Source organism: Aotus nancymaae, unplaced genomic scaffold (assembly GCF_030222135.1).
Source record: "Aotus nancymaae isolate 86718 unplaced genomic scaffold, 86718_ANA_hifiasm-v0.15.2.pri h1tg000020l, whole genome shotgun sequence".
Classification (NCBI taxonomy): Eukaryota; Metazoa; Chordata; class Mammalia; order Primates; family Aotidae; genus Aotus; species Aotus nancymaae.
The window spans coordinates 67,623,737-67,642,313 of NW_026988432.1; the positions used below are offsets into that span (position 1 = coordinate 67,623,737).

Here is an 18,577-nt window from a genome sequence, read left to right on the forward strand (position 1 = left end):
CTGTGCTGCTTGAAAAGCATCTTCCCATAGAACCCATTGGAAGCTGCTAGAAGGTGGCGGTAACCTTGATAGCTCTGTCACTGCTATGTGACTTAAAGCATCCTCCTATAAATCTTCTTAGAAGTAGTTTGCCCATAGATAGAAGTATTGCATACTGCACCCTCTTCACTGTGCACGGCCCACCTCCTGGCCTAGGTGACCTAATGGGGGTGGACTCCTTGTTTTATTGCTTATGACCCTATCACTATCCTTAAAGATGATTTCACTCACTGCCCTGCCCCCTAACCTATACACAATAAATACTCACGCTTCTGGACATTCGCGGCCTTGCCTGACTCCGCTTATAGGTGGCATGGCCCCCCGAGGCCAGCTGCATTTTCCTTGTACTTCTGTGTCCTGTCTCTTTATTTCTCGGATCCTGTGCCTCAGCACAGCATAAGCCTCACCCCACGACCCTGTGGGGCCCTCAGCCCTACATACAGGCATGAGACACTGCACCTGGACTTTTTTTTTTTTTTGAGATGGAATTTCGCTTGTTTCCCATGCTGGAGTGCAATGGTGTGATCTTGGCTCACCGCAACCTCCACCTCCCGGTTTCAAGTGATTGTCCTGCCTCAGCCTCTTGAATAGCTGAGATTACAGGCATGTGCCACCACACCTGGATAATTTTGTATTTTTGGTAGAGACGGGGTTTCTCCATGTTGGTCAGGCTGGTCTCGAACTCCCGACCTCAGATGATCTGCCCACCTAAGCCTCCCAAAGTGCTGGGATTACAGGCATGAGCCATTGTGCCTGGCCAGCTTCTACTTTCTTATCATTAAGTATGATCTTATCTGTGGGTTTTTTTGGTAAAAATTATTATTATCATTATTTTTTTTGAGACAGAGACTTGCTCTGTCACCCAGGCTGAAGTGCAGTGTCGCGATCTAGGCTCATTGCAACCTCTGCCTCCTGTGTTCAAGAGATTCTCCTACCTCAGCCTCCTCCCTGAGTAGCTAGGACTACAGGCACGTGCCACCACACCCAGCTAATTTTTTTTTTTTTTTTTTTTGTATTTTTAGTAGAGATGAGGTTTCGCCATGTTAGCCAGGCAGGTATTAAATTTTTGACCTCAAGTGATTCATTCGCTTAGGCCTCCCAAAGTGCTGGGGTAAAAATTCTTTATCCAGTTGAGTAAGTTCTCCTCTATTCCTTAGTTTACTGAGAATTTTAATCATGCACGGGTGTTGGATTTTGTCAAATGCTTTTTTTTTTTGTTGCATCTATTGATATGATCATGTGATTTTTCTTCTTTAGTCTATTGATGTGATGGATTACATTCATTGATTTTCTGATGTTGAACAAGACTTTCATATCTGGGATAAATCCCACTGGTTGTGGTGTAGAGCTCTTTAATACATTGTTTGATTTGCCAATATTTTGTTGAGAATTTTTGCAACTATACTCATGGGAGATATAGGCCTATATAGTGTTGCGTTTTATAGTTTTTTTTTTTTTTTCGGTAATGTCTTTGTCTGGTTTTAATATCAGGGTAATGGTCTCATAGAAAGAATTAAGAAGTATTTCCCCACATTAATTTTCTGGAAGAATTTCTTTAGAACTGGTATTATTTCTTCCTTAAATGCTTGGTAGAATTACTTAGTTAAGCCATCCAGGCCTGGAGTCTCCTTCATGGAAAGGTTTTTAACTACGAATTCAATTTCTTTAATAGAAGTAGGACGTTTTGGGTTATCTTAAAAGTGAGCTTTGATAAATTGCATTTCACAAGGAATTTGTGAAGTTCATTGGTCAAATTCATTGGCATATCATATTCTATTTTTATTTTAATACATGTAGAATCTGAAGTCATGTCAACTTTCTCATTCTTGGTATTGGTAATTTGTGTCTTTATTTATTATTATTTTTTGAGTAGGAATTTCACACTCCAGGTGGGAGTGCAGTGGCATGATCTTGGCTCACTGCAACCTCTGACTCCTGGGTTCAAATTATTCTCCTGCCTCAAGCCTCCCAAGTAGCTGGGACTACAGGTGCTTGCCACCCTCCCAAGCTAATTTTTGTATCTTTTTTTGTATCTTTTAGTAGAGATGGGGGTTCATTTTTTTATTTTGAGTGGAGTTTCACTCTTTTTGCCCAGGCTGGAGTGCAGTGGCACAATCTTGACTCACTGCAATTGTACCTCCCGGGTTCAAGTGATTCTCCTGCCTCAGCCTCCAGAGTAGCTGGAATTACAGATATGCACCACCACGCATGGCTAATTTTGTATTTTTAGTGGGGATGGGTTTCACCATTTTGGCCAGGCTGGAACTCCTGACTTCAGGTGATGTGCCTGTCTTGGCCTCTCAAAGTGCTAGGATTCCAGGCATGAGCCACTGCACCGGGCCAATTTGTGTCATTTTCTTTTTTCCTGATTGGTCTGAGTATTGATCTTCCCAAAGAAACACCCTTTGATTTCATTTATTTCTCTCTCCCTCTTTTACTTTTTGATTTTATTGATTTTTGCTCTATCTACTTTCTCTTCTTTGGTTTTTCTTCATTTTCTTTGCCTAGTTTTTTTTCTTTTTTCTCTTTTGGAGATGAGGTCTTTCTATGTTGCCCAGGCTTGTCTGGAACTCTTGGGCTCAAGTGATCCTCTCACCTCGGCCTATTTCTGATACTGATTTCTAATTTAATTTCATTGTGGTTAGAAAATATGTTTTATATGACTTGATTCCTCAATATTTTTATGGCCTACAATATGGTTTATTTTGATAAATGCTTCATGAAAACTTGAAAACGTGTATTCTTGTTGTTATGTTTTCTGTAAATGTCTATTCGATTTAGTTGGTTGATTGTATTTAAGTCTTCTATATACTATTTTCCTAACTGTTCTGTCAATTATCAAAAAAAGGATTTGAAATCTCCAAATATAATTGGAAGTTGTGGTTCTGCCAGTCTTTGCTCCATGTATTTTAAGCTTCTGTTAATGGGAACAAATATGTTTAGGGTTGTTATGTCCTGTTGATGAACTGACCCTTTTATAATAATTTTAAAAATCCTTCTCAGCCAGGTGTGGGTGGCTCACATCTGTACTCCCACCACTTTGGGAGGCTGAGTCAGAAGGATCGCTAAAGCCAGGAGTTTGAGACTAGCCTGGGCAACAAAGTGAGATTCCACCTCTACAAAAAGACAAAAAAAAGTCGAGGGTGGTGGCAAGTGCCTGTTGTCCAAGGTACTTGGGAGACTGAGGCAGGAGGATCCCTTGAGCCCAGGAGTTGGAGGCTGCAGTGAGCTATGGTTGCAACTTGGCATTCCAATTTAAGTGACTGAGTGAGACGCTGTCTCTAGAAAAGAAACCTGATCCTCTTCATCCTTAGTGATAGTGTTTTCCCTGAAATTAATTTTGTTGGAATATCCTTGCCCTAAAATTTATTTGTCTACTCAGTTTTCTTTTGTGTGAGCATGGTATGATGGTGTATCTGGTTTTCTTTTTCTTATTGTTTTATTGGGGTAATCATAGGACTCACCTGGTTTGTCTCCTGTCTCTCAAGGATTACTGTACTTTGCCTGAGGTCCAGTGTCGCCAGCGTGGGCGACAGAGTGACAGCCCGTCTCAGAAAAAAACCCAAATCCCCCACCTCGGTTCAAAGTCCTCTCCTTTTCTACTCCGCTGACACGGTACAGGAAACAATGTGCAGTTTCCACTACTTGGAAGACTCGACTTGCCCTGCGAGAACCAGTTCCCAGACAGGGTTCCTAGAGCGAACAGGTACACCCCCAACATTCCTTGCTGCTTATGAGTCTTCGCACCGCCCTCCCAGCGGTCAGTTATGTGTGCTTTGGTGTCTCCAGAGCCTAGCACCACGCCGATGATAGAGCTAGCGCTTAGAGGGTCTTTCCGTCTGCTGCCACTGAGGTCTCCGCTACTTCCCCCTCGCTCCTCCCGGCTGACCCACCCGGCTGCCAAGGCCCTGCAGCCCAGGTTCACACTCAAGCGTCTCCCCTTCGTCCCGGCCTCCAGCCACCCCGACGAAACTCCTCCATCGGCCCCGCCTCCAGCTCCCGCTTACGCTCCAAGTCCTTCCTCGGTCTCGCCTCCAGCCGCGCCCCCCACGCTGCGCCATAGGCCCCGCCTCCAGTTCCTGCTCGCCCTCCAGGTCCTTCCTCGGCCCCGCTCCCGCTTCTCCCTCGGCCCCTCCTCCAGCTCCCGCTTGCCCGGCACTGTCCCCTCGGCCCCGCCTCCAGTCACGCCCTCCACGCTGCTCCGTCGGCCCCGCCTCCAGTCACGCCCCCCACGCTCCTCCCGTTCGGCCCCGCCTCCAGCCCTGGCGGAGGTTGAGGCCGGCTTGAGAGAGGAGACGCCGACGTCAGCGCGCAGGCACTGGGCTGGCGGAAGGGACGCCGCGTCGGGAGCGTGGGCTCCGCCGTGAGCCGCGGGTCCGCGGCGCTGCCTGGTGGCCTTTCCTCGAGCCAAACCCCATTCCCGAGGCCACCAGTCGCCGCACGCCCGCGCCTGCGCAGCGCCCGGGGCCAAGCAGGCCACGCCAGCGGCCATGGCGCACCGCTGCTTGCGGCTGTGGGGCCGGGGCAGCTGCTGGCCCCGCGGCCTTCCGCTGCTCCTCGTGCCTGGCCGCGTGGGCCCGGGCGAGCGGCCCTGCCTCCGGACGGTGAGTCCTGCCTGGGCGCCCGGCGCCCTCCACCCGGCCTCAGGCCCGCTTCCGGCCCGGGAGAGAGGGCGTCAAGGTCACCGGCCCCCGCCCTCCCGCTGCACGCGGGCCGTCCTTGTCGAGGGCCCCGGCGCCCCGCGCTGTCTCTCCACAGGCCCCAGGAGCGCCGGTTCGCGCCCTGCCCTGCCTGTGGGATTCGAGTGTTGAAAACGCGCTGCTCCGGTGGAGCTGGGCCTTCGAGCTTCCCCCGGGCGGCAGAAGCTTCGAAGGTCATGTCGGCTTGGTGGCCGTCCTTGTCCCTGCTTTCGTGGCCCGGGAGCACGAAACGAAGGCGTCTGCGATTTTGAGTCAGCAGCACGAGGACGATGTTGTCTAAAGGAAAGGTTTTGGAGTCGGCCTGCCTAACCCCTCCGAGCCTCCATTTTTTCCTTTCCATCTGTTGAATGGGGCCACTGCTGGCATTCCAGGACTGGCAGTATTAGCTATTATTATTAAGAATGTCATCTTTTCAGAGCAGGGATTCTGTGTTCGTTGCATATCAGGGCCTGCTCTCAGCAGGAGGCTCTTTGTTGGTAGCCATCCCTCTAGAGACACACGGGACCTAATGTGTGTTTTTGACATAATAGTGTGTTGACAGAACCGTGGCCTTGATCTGTCTCAAGGAAAGGTTCATCTGTCGATTAGTCGCTCACTGTTTTGGTGACACGGTTCCTCAGCCTTGCACTGGTTTACGGGTGGTGGTTGAGGTCCCCGGGTCGGCCACGGGAACCTGACTTGGCCTCCTGCTAGCCTAGCGTCCCTGAGAAAGTCAGGTAAGCGTCTTCACTGTTAGGGGTAATAGGCCGGGCGGGGGCTCAAGCCTGTGATCACAGCACTTAGAGAGGCAGAGGCGGGAGAATCACTTGAGCCCAGGAGTTGGAAACCAGCCTGGGCAACATAGCAGGCCCTCTTCTCTACAGTTTTTTTTTTTTTTTTAATTTGTATTTTTTTTTAGCGATGGGGTTTTGCTTCGTCGCCCAGGCTGGAGTGCAATGGTTCAAACATGGCTTACCGCAGCCTCAAACTCAGGCAATCCTCCTGCCTCAGCCTCCTGCTTATCTGGGACTACAGCACCGAGGTTGATTTTTTTTTTGAGACTGAGTTTTGCTTTTGTTGCCCAGGCTGGAGTGCAATGCTACAGCCTCGGCTCACTGCAACTTCCGCCTCCCGGGTTCAAGCGATTCTCCTGCCTCAGCCTCCCGAGTAGCTGGGATTACAGACCTGCAACACCACGCCCGGCGAATTTTTTGTATCTTTAATAGAGACGGGGTTTCTCCATGTTGGTCATGAACTCCCGAGCTCAGGTGATCTGCCTGCCTTGTTTTCCCAAAGTGCTGGGACCACAGGTGTGAGCCACCGCTCCCAGCCACTGTGGTTGAATTTTCAACAATTTCTGGGCGGGGCGCGGTGTCTTAAGCCTGTAGTCCCAGCACTTTGGGAGGCTGAGGTGGGCGGATCACCTGAGGTCAGGAGAGAGACCAGCCTGACCAACATGGAGAAACCTCGTCTCTACTAAAAATACAAAATTAGCCCGTGGTGGTGTATGCCTGTATCCCAGCTACTCGGGAGGCTGAGGCAGGAGAACCGCTTGAACCTGGGAGGTGGAGGTTGTGGTGAGCTGAGATCGCGCCATTGTACTCCAGCTGGGCAACAAGTGCTACACTGTGTCTCAAAAAAAAAAAAAAGAAAAATTTCTGGAGAGATGGGGTTCACCATCTTGACCAGGCTGGTCTCGAACTTCCGGACCCGGGTGATCCTCCCATTTCCTCCTCTCAAAGTGTTGGGATTACAGGCCTGAGGCACAGCTCCTGGCCTCTATCGTTATTTTTTTTTTCTTAAATTATCTTGGCTCGGTGGCTCACACCTGTAGTCCCAGCAACTTGAGAGGCCAAGGCAGGTTGGTTGGCGTGGAACGTTGACACTCCAGTGAGCTGTGATTTCACTGTTGCACTCCAGCGTAGGTGGCAGTCAGACCCTGTCTCTTAAAAAAAAGGGTGAGGGAGGGAGAATAATAATGCCTGCATGTATGACTTTTACTCTTCGAGGCTCTTTTGTCAGTCTTAGATCAGTTTCTTCGCTGTGATCATGCCACGCTGCCCATCCTTTTTCATTTTCCTGCATTGTATCCATTTCCCTGTTTTGCCAAGCTTTGATCCCTTTTCTTTTTCTTTTTTTTTTTGAGACAGTGTCTTGCTCTGTCGCCCAGGCTGGAGTGCAGTGGTGCGATCTCTGCTCCTGCAACCTCCGCCTCGTGGGTTCAAACGATTCTCCTGCCTCAGCCTCCCGAGTCACTTGGATTATAGGCACCCGCCACTATGCCTGGCTAAATTTTGTATTTTTAGTAGAGACAGGGTTTCACCATGTTGGCCAGGCTGGTCTCGAACTCCTGGCCTCAAGTTTTCCACCCACCTCATCCTCCCATAGTGCTCCGATTACCGGCGTGAGTCATCCCACCCAGCCCGACCCCTTTTCTTTTCCCACTAGTGAATATTGGACTCAGACATGCAGTTCCAGGTAGGGATCTGCATTGTGAGGTTGCAGTTTTATGTCAGAAGTGTTACCCAAAGGTCTTCCTTTTGAGTGACACAATTATCCCTGTGAATCTCACTCAGATATATAAGAAAGTCCTCTGTGCTCACAGCTGTAGCTGATTGATGGGGGGGGTCTGATATATACTTTCTGGTACTCTCTGAAGATCTGCCTGGTGACACCTGGGCATTACTGTGCTGTCTGTGAGCAAGTCTGATAGGACAGGTTTTCCTTTATGTTCTTGTTACCGTTAACAGAGACAGAAGTACAGCATTCATGGTGAGGTTTCTGGGGAAGAGATTCTGATGTATTGAGACATCAGTTCTCAGGTGTGCCCAGAGGAATAAGACTGATGATAAAGCAACTGAAAAGTGCTCTTGTTGTCAGACATAAAGGCTAATGCTCCAAAATGAGGCGCTCTCATCTTAAATTTTGTGAATTAGTATCTCACATTAGTCCTTGAGTGATAGATCTTACATTACTCCTTGAGTGATAGACACGCAGAGCTTGGATTAGATATGTAGAGGAGAAAAAGTTCCATTGATGATTTCTTTATAGAATATAACCCCAGTGTTAAATTCAGTCACAGTTATTGCTAGGGATATTCCACGTCAACATAGTTTGTAAATAGAGCCTGAAAAGGGCTTCTCAGTCAATATTTATGGAGTGCATACAGTGCCCAGTTCTATACCAAACTTTATGGTGATATAAAGACTTGCTTTATATGGTAGTATGGTTTGAATATGGTTTGAGTTTGGCCTCACCAAAACTCACGTTGAAATTTGTTCCCGATCCTGCGGTGGGGGCGTTGAGAGGTGGGGCCCAGTGGGAGGTGTTTGGGCCATTGGGGTGGAGCCCTCCTGAGTGTCTTGGTGCTATTCTAAAGGTAGTACGTGAGTTCTGTGAGCTGTGGGGAGACTGGCTTAGTGTCAGGAACGGGAGGTGGTTATAAAGTAGAACTTCCTCATGTCATGTGACCGCTTTGCCATTGACCTTCTCTCACCATGTTCTGATGTAGCACCTTCTCCTGGCATGTTTTGACCTAGCATGTGACCCTCACTGTAAGCCCAGCACCCTTCTTTCTCCAGCACCCTGTTTCTCCTACTTCCCTGCTTGCAGAACTGTGAGCTACATACACCTTTGTAAATTACCCAGCTTCAGGTACTCTGTTCTAGTAGAACAGAAAGGACTAAGATGTGGTGATAGGAAGATCCCTTCATATTACCTCTGCGCCACTCCTGTTCCCTGTATTTAGAGCTTTTGTTTTGTGACATTGTTATGCCATAGTGTAACTGATTTGTCCTATGACTTTCTCCGCTTTGTTTCTGTGCTTCTTAGGGGTTGGAACTGGTTCTGAGTCCCCTTTGGACACCCCAGTGCTTGACAGCACCTGGCCTGGATTTGTTGACTTGTCTAACTTGAATGACATTTCATTTTAATCTACACCCTTAATGGATTTGGCATTGGAAAAAACTCTTTTATGTTGCCTTCTTACCTGTTACCAGTGGTTATTTCATAGGCCTAGTGTTCTGGTGGTTGGGGAGGGTATAACACACCATAAGCTCCAAAGTCTCCCAGGCCGGTATTGCACTGAGACAAAAACAGTTTGGTGTTCCTGTCCTGTTTCGCTGTGTAGAATTGTGTATTTATTTGAAGTTAAATCATCTCATTCTTTTTTTTTTATTAACATTTTTATTCACAAACCATTATTCATCTTAAGTGTGCAGTTCATTGGTTTTTAACATGTTCACGAGGTTGTGCAGCCATCATCACTGTCCCTAATTCCAGAACATTTTCAGCACTCCAAAAAGAAGCCCTGTGACCATGAGCAATCACTCCCCATTTCTCTATAACCATTCCCCCTGCCTTAGGCAACCACTATTGTATCTCTCTATGGATTTGCCTATTCTAGATATTTCATATAAATGGAATCATAATATGTGACCTTTTGTGTCTGGCTTCTTTCAATTAATACAGTGTTTTCATGGTTCATCCATGTGTCAGTACTTCCTTCCTTTGTTTGGGTGACTGATATTCTCTTGTATGGGTATACTACATTTTATCTGTTCATCAGGTGGTGAACATTTCTGTGCATATTTTTGTGTGGATATGTGTTTTCGGCTTCCTTGGTTGGGGTGGCATTGCTGGGTCATATGGTAACTCTACGTTGACCATTTTGAGGATCTGTCAAACTGTTTTCCAACGTGCCTACACCATTTTACATTCACACCAGCACAGTGTACAAGGCTCCAATTTCTCCACATCCTCACCCACACTTGTCTGTCTTTTTGATTATAGTGGGTGTGAGGTGGTTTTATTTGGTTTTGTAATTTTTATAATTATAGTTTTTTTTTTTTAAGTAGAAACTGGTCTGACTGTGTTGCCCAGGCTAGTCTCAAACTCCCGACCTCAGGTGATCCTCCTGCCTCAGCCTCCCAAAGTGCTGGGATGACAAGTGTGAGCCACCTCACCTGGCCAATTTTGTGATGTTTTAACCATAAAGGAGGCAAATGATGATGGATGTCAATCTGTATACACTTCACTTTGAACATTCCCATCTGAATACACAAATTAGCCAGGCATGGTGGTGTATGCCTGTAGTCCCAGCTCCTCTGGAGACTGGGGTCGGGGAGTCACTTGGGCTCCGGGAGTGGAGGTTGCAGTAAGCTGAGATTGTGCCTCTGCACTCCAACCTGGGTGACAGAGTGAGACCCTGTCTCAAAAACAGACAAACAAACAAAACACATTCTCATCTCTATTTAAAAGCCACTTACCTTCCTCTCCCCTTGTGGTGAAAATTTTCACTTTGCAAAAGGGTACGATTACTTGAACTTTTCACCTCCTGATAGGAATATATCTCCTCAAACCCTCTTGACATTGACTGCTTTTAATTGTGCAACTAAGTTTAATAGAGAGCCTCTTCAGTTTGTTTACTTTATGCTTTGATTTACCTAGACTGTATTTACAAATAACTTTTTAGCAACATATGTTATATAAAGCAGAAATGTATCTGTAGTGGGACTTTTTATTAATATGATTTTCACCAGTATGACAATATATCAGATATCTTTAGAAAATGTTGCTGGTATAACGATTATCGGTGATGATGGGCCCTGACTTATATCATTGAACTAAGATACACTTAGTGTTATGTTTAAAGGCAGCACTGGTCTGTAACTTCAGACAAATACTTTGTACTATAATGGATCCTGCAAATGAATGAGTCAGCATAAAGTACACATTTACCATGTCAGGGTTTGTCCTTTATTCCTTTTTTTTTTTTTTGAGTTGGAGTCTTGCTCTGTTGCCAGGCTGGAGTGCAGTGGTGTGATCTCAGCTCCCTGCAACCTCCGACTCTCTGGTTCAATTGATTCTCCTGCCTCAGCCTCTCAAGTAGCTGGGACTACAGGTATGCAACACCATACCCAGCTAATTTTTGTGTTTTTAGTAGAGGCCGGGTTTCAGTATGTTGGCCAGGATGGTCTTGATCTCCTGACCTTGTGAACCACCTTCCTAAGCCTCCCAAAGTGCTGGGATTACAGGCGAGAGGCACTGCGCCTGGCCAGGATTTCTCTTTTGAGTGCTACAAATTAAACAAACATCATCAAAGTGAATGTATTGTCACATAATTAAACTGGACTGCAATTCTACATTATGTCTGATTTTGAAATATTCTTGTTTTCTGGACAATAATATATATCCCCTGGTTCTTTTGCTGAAATAGTGGCCTGGTGTTAGGTAACCTTAGTCCCCAATAAGAGAGTCATTCTGTGTTACTTTGTAGTCACCTGTGGAAGAGAGAGACCTTTTACCTACTTTATGACCAGGAAATGAAGCTCTTTTAAATTTTTTATCTTGATATAACCATGCTTTTATTTTTATGTGATGTTGCAGCTTTATCGATATGTTACAACTCAAGCAAGGGACAGCAGAAATTCTCTTTTGACAGATGTAATTGCTGCTTATCAAAGATTCTGTTCTCGACCGCCAAAAGGTAAATGCTTAGGTGTGGCCGTAGTGTTCTACATTCTTAGGTTGGGTCTTCTCTCTCCTTCTGTAACCAATTCCTCTGCCTCCTACCTTCTCTCTGATTACAGCGTTGAAGATAATGTCATCTTCAAATGTAACACATTTGTAGATAATGAAATTGGTATACGAAAAGGAGACTTTTTCCTTTAACGCTTTGGGTTGTGAACTCTTATTTAGACTTTGATGTGCTTGTACACAAGAAATGTTCTGCTTTTAGCTTGTGCTTTTTTTTTTTTTTAGAGAGATGGAGTTTTGCTCTTGTTGCCCAGGCTGGAGTGCAGTAGCGTGATCTCAGCTCACTGCAACCTCTGCCTCCTGGGTTCAAGCAATTCTCCTGCCTCAGCCTCCCAAGTAGCTGGGATTACAGGTGCCTGCCACTATGCCTGGCTAATTTTTTGTATTTTTAGTAGAGACAGGGTTTCACCATGTTGGGCAGGCTGGTCTTGAACTCCTGACCTCAGGTGGTCCGCCCCTCTTGGCCTCCCAAAGTGCTGGGATTACAGGCATGAGCCACCATGCCTGGCCAAACTGTGCTTTTTAATGATGCATCAGCTGCTTTGAAAACAAAATGAACCCAAAACCTGATGAATTTGAGGTTGAAGATACATTTTTTTTTTCCTTTTCTAACAGGATTTGAAAAATACTTTCCTAATGGAAAAAATGGAAAAAAAGCTAGTGAACCTAAAGAAGTTATGGGAGAAAAAAAAGGTACCTTTTGACAAGATTATATTTGAATTTTGTGTTTTCCTCTCATATATGATGGTGATAGTTTCCTCTGAACAAAAAAAAGCGTTATCAGGCTGGGAATGGTGTCTCACTCCTGTAATCCCAGCACCTTGGGAGGCCAAGGCAGGTGGATTGCTTGAGTCCAGGAGGTCAAGACCAGCCTGGGCAATGTGGTGAAACCCCATCCCTACTAAAAATACAAAAAAATTAGTTAGGCGTGGTGGTATATACCTGTAGTCCCAGCTACTTGGGAGGCTGAGATGGGAGAGAATCACCTGAGCCTGACAGTGAGCTGTGATAGCACCCCTGCACTGCAGCCTGAGCAGCAGAGAGACCCTGTCTCAAAAAAGAAAAAAAGAAAAGAAAGAAAGTTATAGTAAGTCAGTTGTGAAGCTGTAGGTTGCAAGTACATATAAAATTCTACAGACCTTATATTTCATTTCATCTTAATTTTCTGTTGATATTTTCTTGTCATTTTGTAAACTGAGGTAATTTAAGGCCACCTTAGAGGTATTGACTAGTCAAACTAAGCATATTTGGTATATTCTGGTGCATAATTTAAAGCAGTGAGAAAAGTCTTAGAAATCTAATACATGCAATTTGTTTGATACATATTGTGTTTAGGGCAGTGTTTTAAAAATTGCTCTTCAGAGCATTACCTCACCTTAGGGATTCAGAGAGACTTTCTTAGAGCTGGGTGGCTGGGGGACCAAGTGAGCTCCAAGCCTCCTGTTCCCGTTTCATGAGGGTGTTAGCATTTAGCACCATGTGTTGCACATGTTGGTATTCAACTGGCACCCTTGCTTTTTAGGAAAATGTAAGGAAAACTATAATTCAGTTCTTGGTGTTTTGTTTTTGTTTTTGTTTTTTTTTGAGAAGGAGTCTCTCTCTGTCGCACAGGCTGGAGTGCAGTGGTGCAATCTTGGCTTACTGCAACCTCTGCCTGGCTTACTGCAACCTCTGCCTCCTGGGTTCAAGTGATTTTCCTGCCTCAGCCTCCCGAGTAGCTAGGATTACAGGCATGTGCTACCACACCTAGCTAACTTTTATAATTTTAGTAGAGATGGAGTTTCAATATGTTGGCCAGGCTGGTCTTGAACTCCTGATCTCATGTGATCCACTCACCTCAAAGTGCTGGGATTACAGGCATGACAACTGCACCTGTCCTCAGTCCTTGTTTTTAAATGTGCTTGTCATCTAGTTGGAGAGACAAATACATGCCCAAAGAATGCAAAGGAGTGAGAGCCAGGGGACACAGGATAGGAGAAGCACTGGTGTGGGCTGGTGATAACCCCGGGGTTCTAGATTGGAGCAGTGCCTACAGTTCTCCCAGTGCCTGCTAGGAAGTCTTTGAGTCTTGGTGTGGGGGCCAAGTAATGATAACCCATAGGAACTGTTGGATGCCTTTTGTGTGGACATTCCTTTCTCCCTGAGTGGTGTGGAATGTTGCATAGCTTTAGTGCTGTGCTTACTGCCTGTTTCCCAGTCCTGGGCCTCATTGCGGGTGCTGAGGCTTGTGCACATCATGCCTGTCTCAGACTCTACTTAAGACAGAGGTGCAGAAGCTCCTCATGTACAGCTCAGAGGAGTGAATGTGTCATGAAGCCACGTGTCACATAGCCACTGAGGATGAGCAGGAGGCTCTTACACTAGAGGGGTTGCTTCATGGTCACTGAAGACATTAGAAGTGTATTTGGGCCAGGTACAGTGGCTCAGGCCTGTAATCCCAGCACTTTGGGAGGCTGAAGTGGCTGCATCACCTGAGGTCAGGAGTCTAAGACCAGCTTGAGCAACATGGTGAAACCCCATCTCTACTGAAAATACAAAAATTAGCCAGGCGTGGTGTCACGTGCCTGTAATCCCAGCTACTCGGGAGGCTAAGGCATAAGAACCACTTGAACCCAGGAGGCACAGGCTGCAGTCAGCTGAGATTGTGCCATTGCACTCCAGCCTGGTGACAGAGTGAGACTCTGTCTCAAAAAAAAAAATGTATTTGTTGGTCTTTTAGAGATGGAGAAGTGGCAAAAGAAAAGAAGATGTTGGCATCATTGACTACATCAGTTTGCTAGGGCTGCTGTCACAAAGTATCACACACTGGGTGGCTTAATCAACAGAAATATTTAATGTTGTGGTTCTGGAGGCTAGAAATCCAAGCTCAGGATGTCATCAGATTTTGTTCCTTCTGAGGGCTGGGAGGGAAAGGTCTGTTTGTCTGTCCTGTGTCTTCATATCATCTTCCCTCTGTGCCTGTCTTGTGTCCAAGTTTCTCTTTCTATACGACCAGTAGTTATATTGGATTGGGGCTCACTGATGACCTTGTCTCAATGTGATTATCTCTCTGAAAAACCTTTTTCCAGATAAGTCCTTGTCCTGAGATTCCAAGGACTAGGACTTTCCCATAAGGATTTTGGGGGACACAGTTCATCATCTGACTCATTTCAGATTCCTGTAACTAGGTTTATGTGGGTGTGTTTTTTTAGCCTTTTGTCAAAACCATGGGCTTTCCTGCAGAAGAAACTGAACAATGTATACTTTGGGGGAAGTAGGAAAGGGAGTACTTACTTTTGTTTTGTTTTGCTGTTGCTGTTGTTTTTGAAATAGGGTCTTCCTGTTGCCCAGGCTGAAGTGCAGTGGTACAATCACAGCTCACTGTAGGCTCGAACTCTAGGGCTCAAGTGATCCTCCTTCCTCAGCCTCCTATGTGGCTGGGTCCACAGGTGCATGCTGTGGGATTTCTGTCTCACAGAGCATAGATCGTATTGTGCCTGGCTAATTTTGAATTTTTTTTTTTTTTCTTTTTTTTTTTGTAGAGGCAGGGTTTTGCTTTGTTGTCCAGTCTGGTCTTGAACTCCTGGGCTCAAGGGATTCTCCTGTTTTGGCCCCTGCAAAATTCTGGTATTACAGGCATGTGCCACCGTGCCTGGCTAGCACATACCTTTTTTTTTTTTTCTTTTCATTCCTTAGTCATTTCTTTATGAAACATTAATCTTTGACGATAAATATAAGAAGAAAAGCGACAAACAAGAAGCAGTGAATTTGTATAGTGGGTGGGAAACTGCAGGCCAAGGCAGGCTAGAAGTTCCTGTGACTCAGCAGCATGTTCTGTGGGACCGCCAACAGTCTACAGTGGGATAGTACACTCATCTTTTCTTCTCCCAAAGGTCTCAAACAGCTTAGATGGGAGGCTGAACATGATGACTGGATCTAATTTTTGCTCTTCCACCATTTTTTTTCATCTAGCTCTCTGATTCCATACATTCCAGACATCTCAGTGGATTTGTAATAAACTTTCAAGATGAAGGGAAATTTCTTGCTCATCGTTTGCCTAAAATCTTGGCTTCTGTGCATCTTGTTAAACAGAAAATATACTCCAAAAATGCCTAAAAGTTTGGCTACCAAAACTCCTTCAAAAATCTTTGCTAGTGGTTCCATAGTACGGGCCATCCTCAGGTGCCTGCAGGGGAGCTAGCACATACTTTTAAACTTTGAGTGGGGACTGAGGAATTTGCATCCCAACTCTGTCACTTATTCACTGTCCCCTAACACTGCCACACGTTATCCAACAAGTTACTTAAGCTATACTTTCTCCCTCTGTGGATGGGTATAACAGTCCTATAATTTCTTGGGTTATTGTGCATATTTCATGAGATGATACAAGTGTAGCCCTTGGGAGCCTCCCTGATTGGTAAGCTTTGTATTTGTATTCCTCCTCATAGTGCTTCACTTAGTAACTGATCAGCTGACACAGTGTATTCTGCAATAAGAGTTTTGATTAAACGGTATAGATGAAGACATTGCTGAGAGAGCTAAAACCTTGCCGTGCTTCAGTGTGTGCTCTTTGTTTATGAACAGAATCAAAGCCAGCTGCTACCGCACGCTCTTCTGGAGGAGGAGGTGGTGGTGGTGGAAAACGAAGTGGCAAGAAAGATGATTCTCACTGGTGGTCCAGGTTCCAGAAGGTTTGAGCCTATACAATGTGTGAATTTTGAGGTTACGATGGTGGTCCAGAGAAGGTTGGGAGGCATTATTAGTGTTGGAGGGATAGATCGTATTGTGGAATTTTCATTCTTCACAGAAGCTGTCTCCCTCTCTGCCCAGGGTGACTTTCCGTGGGATGACAAGGATTTCAGGATGTACTTCCTCTGGACTGCTGTTTTCTGGGGTGGAGTCGTGTTTTACTTCCTGTTCAAGAGATCAGGGAGAGAAATCACTTGGAAGGACTTTGTCAATAACTATCTTTCAAAAGGAGTAGTAAGTATTTGATGGGATTGATGGCTGTTGTGGTTCAAATGTGAAATCCAGCAGATTTAGACCAAAGAAGTGACAGCAGATTAACCTGGCTTGTCCATTGTAAAGTTGTTACTTTCACTCAGATTTTTCTAATGCTGAGAACTACCGCAACCAGGGAACTCATGTTTCTACCTGGCATCCCCACATTTGCCCCTAAATCCTTTTATTTCACTACTTCCTAGAACCAGGTTTTGGAACCACTGCTTCTGACCGTGGTCCTGGCAGTCCTCTGCTTGTGCCCTTTTCTCACGTGCCCTCAGCTGCCTCTTCTCTGTGCTGTCTGTGCCAGCCTCTCTGGACTCTTTGTGGGTCTTTACTGTGTTTAGTCACCAGTGGGTTTGGTAGCTAATGAGAGAGTGTCAAGTTAGAGCAGATGGGGCTCTAAGGGAGGGCCAGGTGGGCACATGGTCCCTGCTGTTGCTCCGTCTGTGGAGCAGCCTTTGTTACTGCCTGCTGGGCTTGCCCATGTGGAACTGTATTCGCCACAACCAGTGGGAAATAAGTAAGGCCATGTTTCAACATCTTTAAGATGCTATTGATTGTAAGACATATGGTTACTAAGACAAATCTAATAAGATGCTGATGAAATTATGACGTCCCATCGAGTTGTAAAATGGATCTCCATTTCTGATGTTAAAATATGAAAAATGTGTGTCTTAGAATTGATGCAGTACAAGGATTAGGCCTGCTGTGTAGCCTTGGGGAAACTCCTTAACTTCTTAATACTTGGGTTTTCATCCATGAAATGGATAAAGCAAGGCAGTATTAATACTGAGGTAGTGTAAAGAATTAAAATTGAGTTCTAAAGGTTTACAGAAAGGTAAGGAGTAAGAAATGGTTATCTACTCAGATGGGCAGCTGCTACTGTGCTAAGAGCTGAAGTTGACAGATTAACTTCAGTTTATGTTTCCCTTGGGAGTTGCAAACCTTCAGTGGACTCGAGTTCCAAAAATATTTACATCAGACAGATCCTGCCTGTACCTTTGTCCTGTGGGTAGGGAGATGGGTTCCTGGTGCTTCCTTATGCCATTATCTTCCCAGAGTCTTCTTATCTAGTCACATTTTTGAAACGTGTTTATCTCATGAAAGTGAGGTGTTTTTTTTTTTTTTTTTGAGACGAAGTCTCACTCTGTTGCCAGGCTAGAGTGCAGTGGTGCGATCTCGGCTCACTTCAGCCTCTGCCTCCTGGGTTCAAGTGATTCTCCTTTCTCAGCTTCCTGAGTAGCTGGGACTATAAGCGCATGCCACCACACCTGGCTAGTTTTTTGTATTTTTAGTAGAGACAGGGTTTCACCGTGTTAGCCAGGTTGGACTCGATCTCCTGACCTTGTGATCCGCCTGCCTTGGCCTCCCAAAGTATTGGGATTGCAGACGTGAGCCACCGTGCCTGGCTTTTTTTTTTTTTTTTTTTTGAGACGGAGTCTCTCTGTTGCCCAGGCTGGAATGCAATGACACGATCTCCGCTCACTGCAACCTCTGCCTCCAGGGTTAAAGCAATTCTCCTGTCTCAGCCTCCTGAGTAGCCAGGATTACAGGTGTGCACCACCACCCCTGGCTAATTTTTGTATTTTTTGTAGAGACAGGGTTTCACCACATTGATCAGGCTGGTCTCATACTCCTGACCTTGTGATCCTCCCGTCTTGGCCTCCCAAAGTGTTGAGATTACAGGCGTGAGCCACGGCGCCCAGCTGAAAGTGAGGATCTTATATGTGTAACTCTCAGATGTAGTAGGGACTCCTCACTCAGAAGCTGCTCAGAAGCAGTGGTTATTGTGTGTGGACTGGGCTGCAGTTGTCCTTCTGAATGGGATGGCAGGTCCTCGAGGCGGCTTCTCCATAGCTCTAGCTCCTCCTGACCCTTTGGCTCTTTGGCATCAGTCTGCTGTCTCCCCAGCAGGTGTCTGTGGGGCGGAGCACTGCCAGTCATTCCTCTCTGACGGAGACTGCCTTTAAGAACAGTTGCTCCCTGATTCCAGCCCCTCTGGGATTGCTCTGGGGCCCCCTTGCTTTCTGTTTGTCATTCTTGCCTCCAAGACTTGCTGATGAAGCAAGCAGCGGGAAATAAGCACATCCCAGAGGGCCTGTGCTCCTAAATCAGTTACAGTCCTTGAGATGTGGTGTTTTAACAGTGTTATTAAGAATCCTATATAGACCAGCCATGGTGGCTCATGCCTGTAATTCCTGCACTTTGGGAGGCTGAGGTGGGAGGATCACTTGAATGTAGGAGTTCAAGACCAGCCTGGGCAACACAGGGAGACTTCATCTCTACAAAGAAATACAAAAAAATTGGCCACTTGTGGTAGCTTGTACCTGTAGTCTCAA

The 18,577-nt window shown here is 45.9% G+C and overlaps 2 protein-coding genes across 3 annotated transcripts in view; one reads left to right on the plus strand and one right to left on the minus strand.

Moving 5' to 3' along the window:
- Nucleotides 1–4,386: 4,386 nt before the first annotated feature.
- AFG3L2 (AFG3 like matrix AAA peptidase subunit 2) overlaps nt 4,387–18,577 on the plus strand; it is a 45,589-nt gene continuing 31,398 nt past the window's right edge. The window contains exons 1-5 of one of the 2 annotated variants that reach the window (XM_012470059.3): nt 4,387–4,643; nt 11,106–11,205; nt 11,871–11,948; nt 15,819–15,925; nt 16,065–16,217. In XM_012470059.3, the coding sequence (XP_012325482.2) occupies nt 4,530–4,643; nt 11,106–11,205; nt 11,871–11,948; nt 15,819–15,925; nt 16,065–16,217 (552 nt within the window). In that variant the 5' untranslated portion in view covers nt 4,387–4,529. Of the gene's footprint in view, nt 4,644–7,224; nt 11,206–11,870; nt 11,949–15,818; nt 15,926–16,064; nt 16,218–18,577 lie in introns of those variants that run through there. The other variant, XM_012470060.3, reaches the window with a different exon arrangement.
- LOC110567616 (protein CEBPZOS-like) lies at nt 15,158–15,410 on the minus strand. The gene has a single exon (XM_064379433.1). It carries the CDS (start codon nt 15,408–15,410, stop codon nt 15,171–15,173), a length of 240 nt encoding a protein of 79 aa, XP_064235503.1. The 3' UTR covers nt 15,158–15,170.

Coding starts and splice junctions, on each gene's coding strand:
- LOC110567616 (XM_064379433.1), bottom strand. CDS start 15,410: ATGGCCCGTACTATGGAACCACTAGCAAAGATTTTTGAAGGAGTTTTG.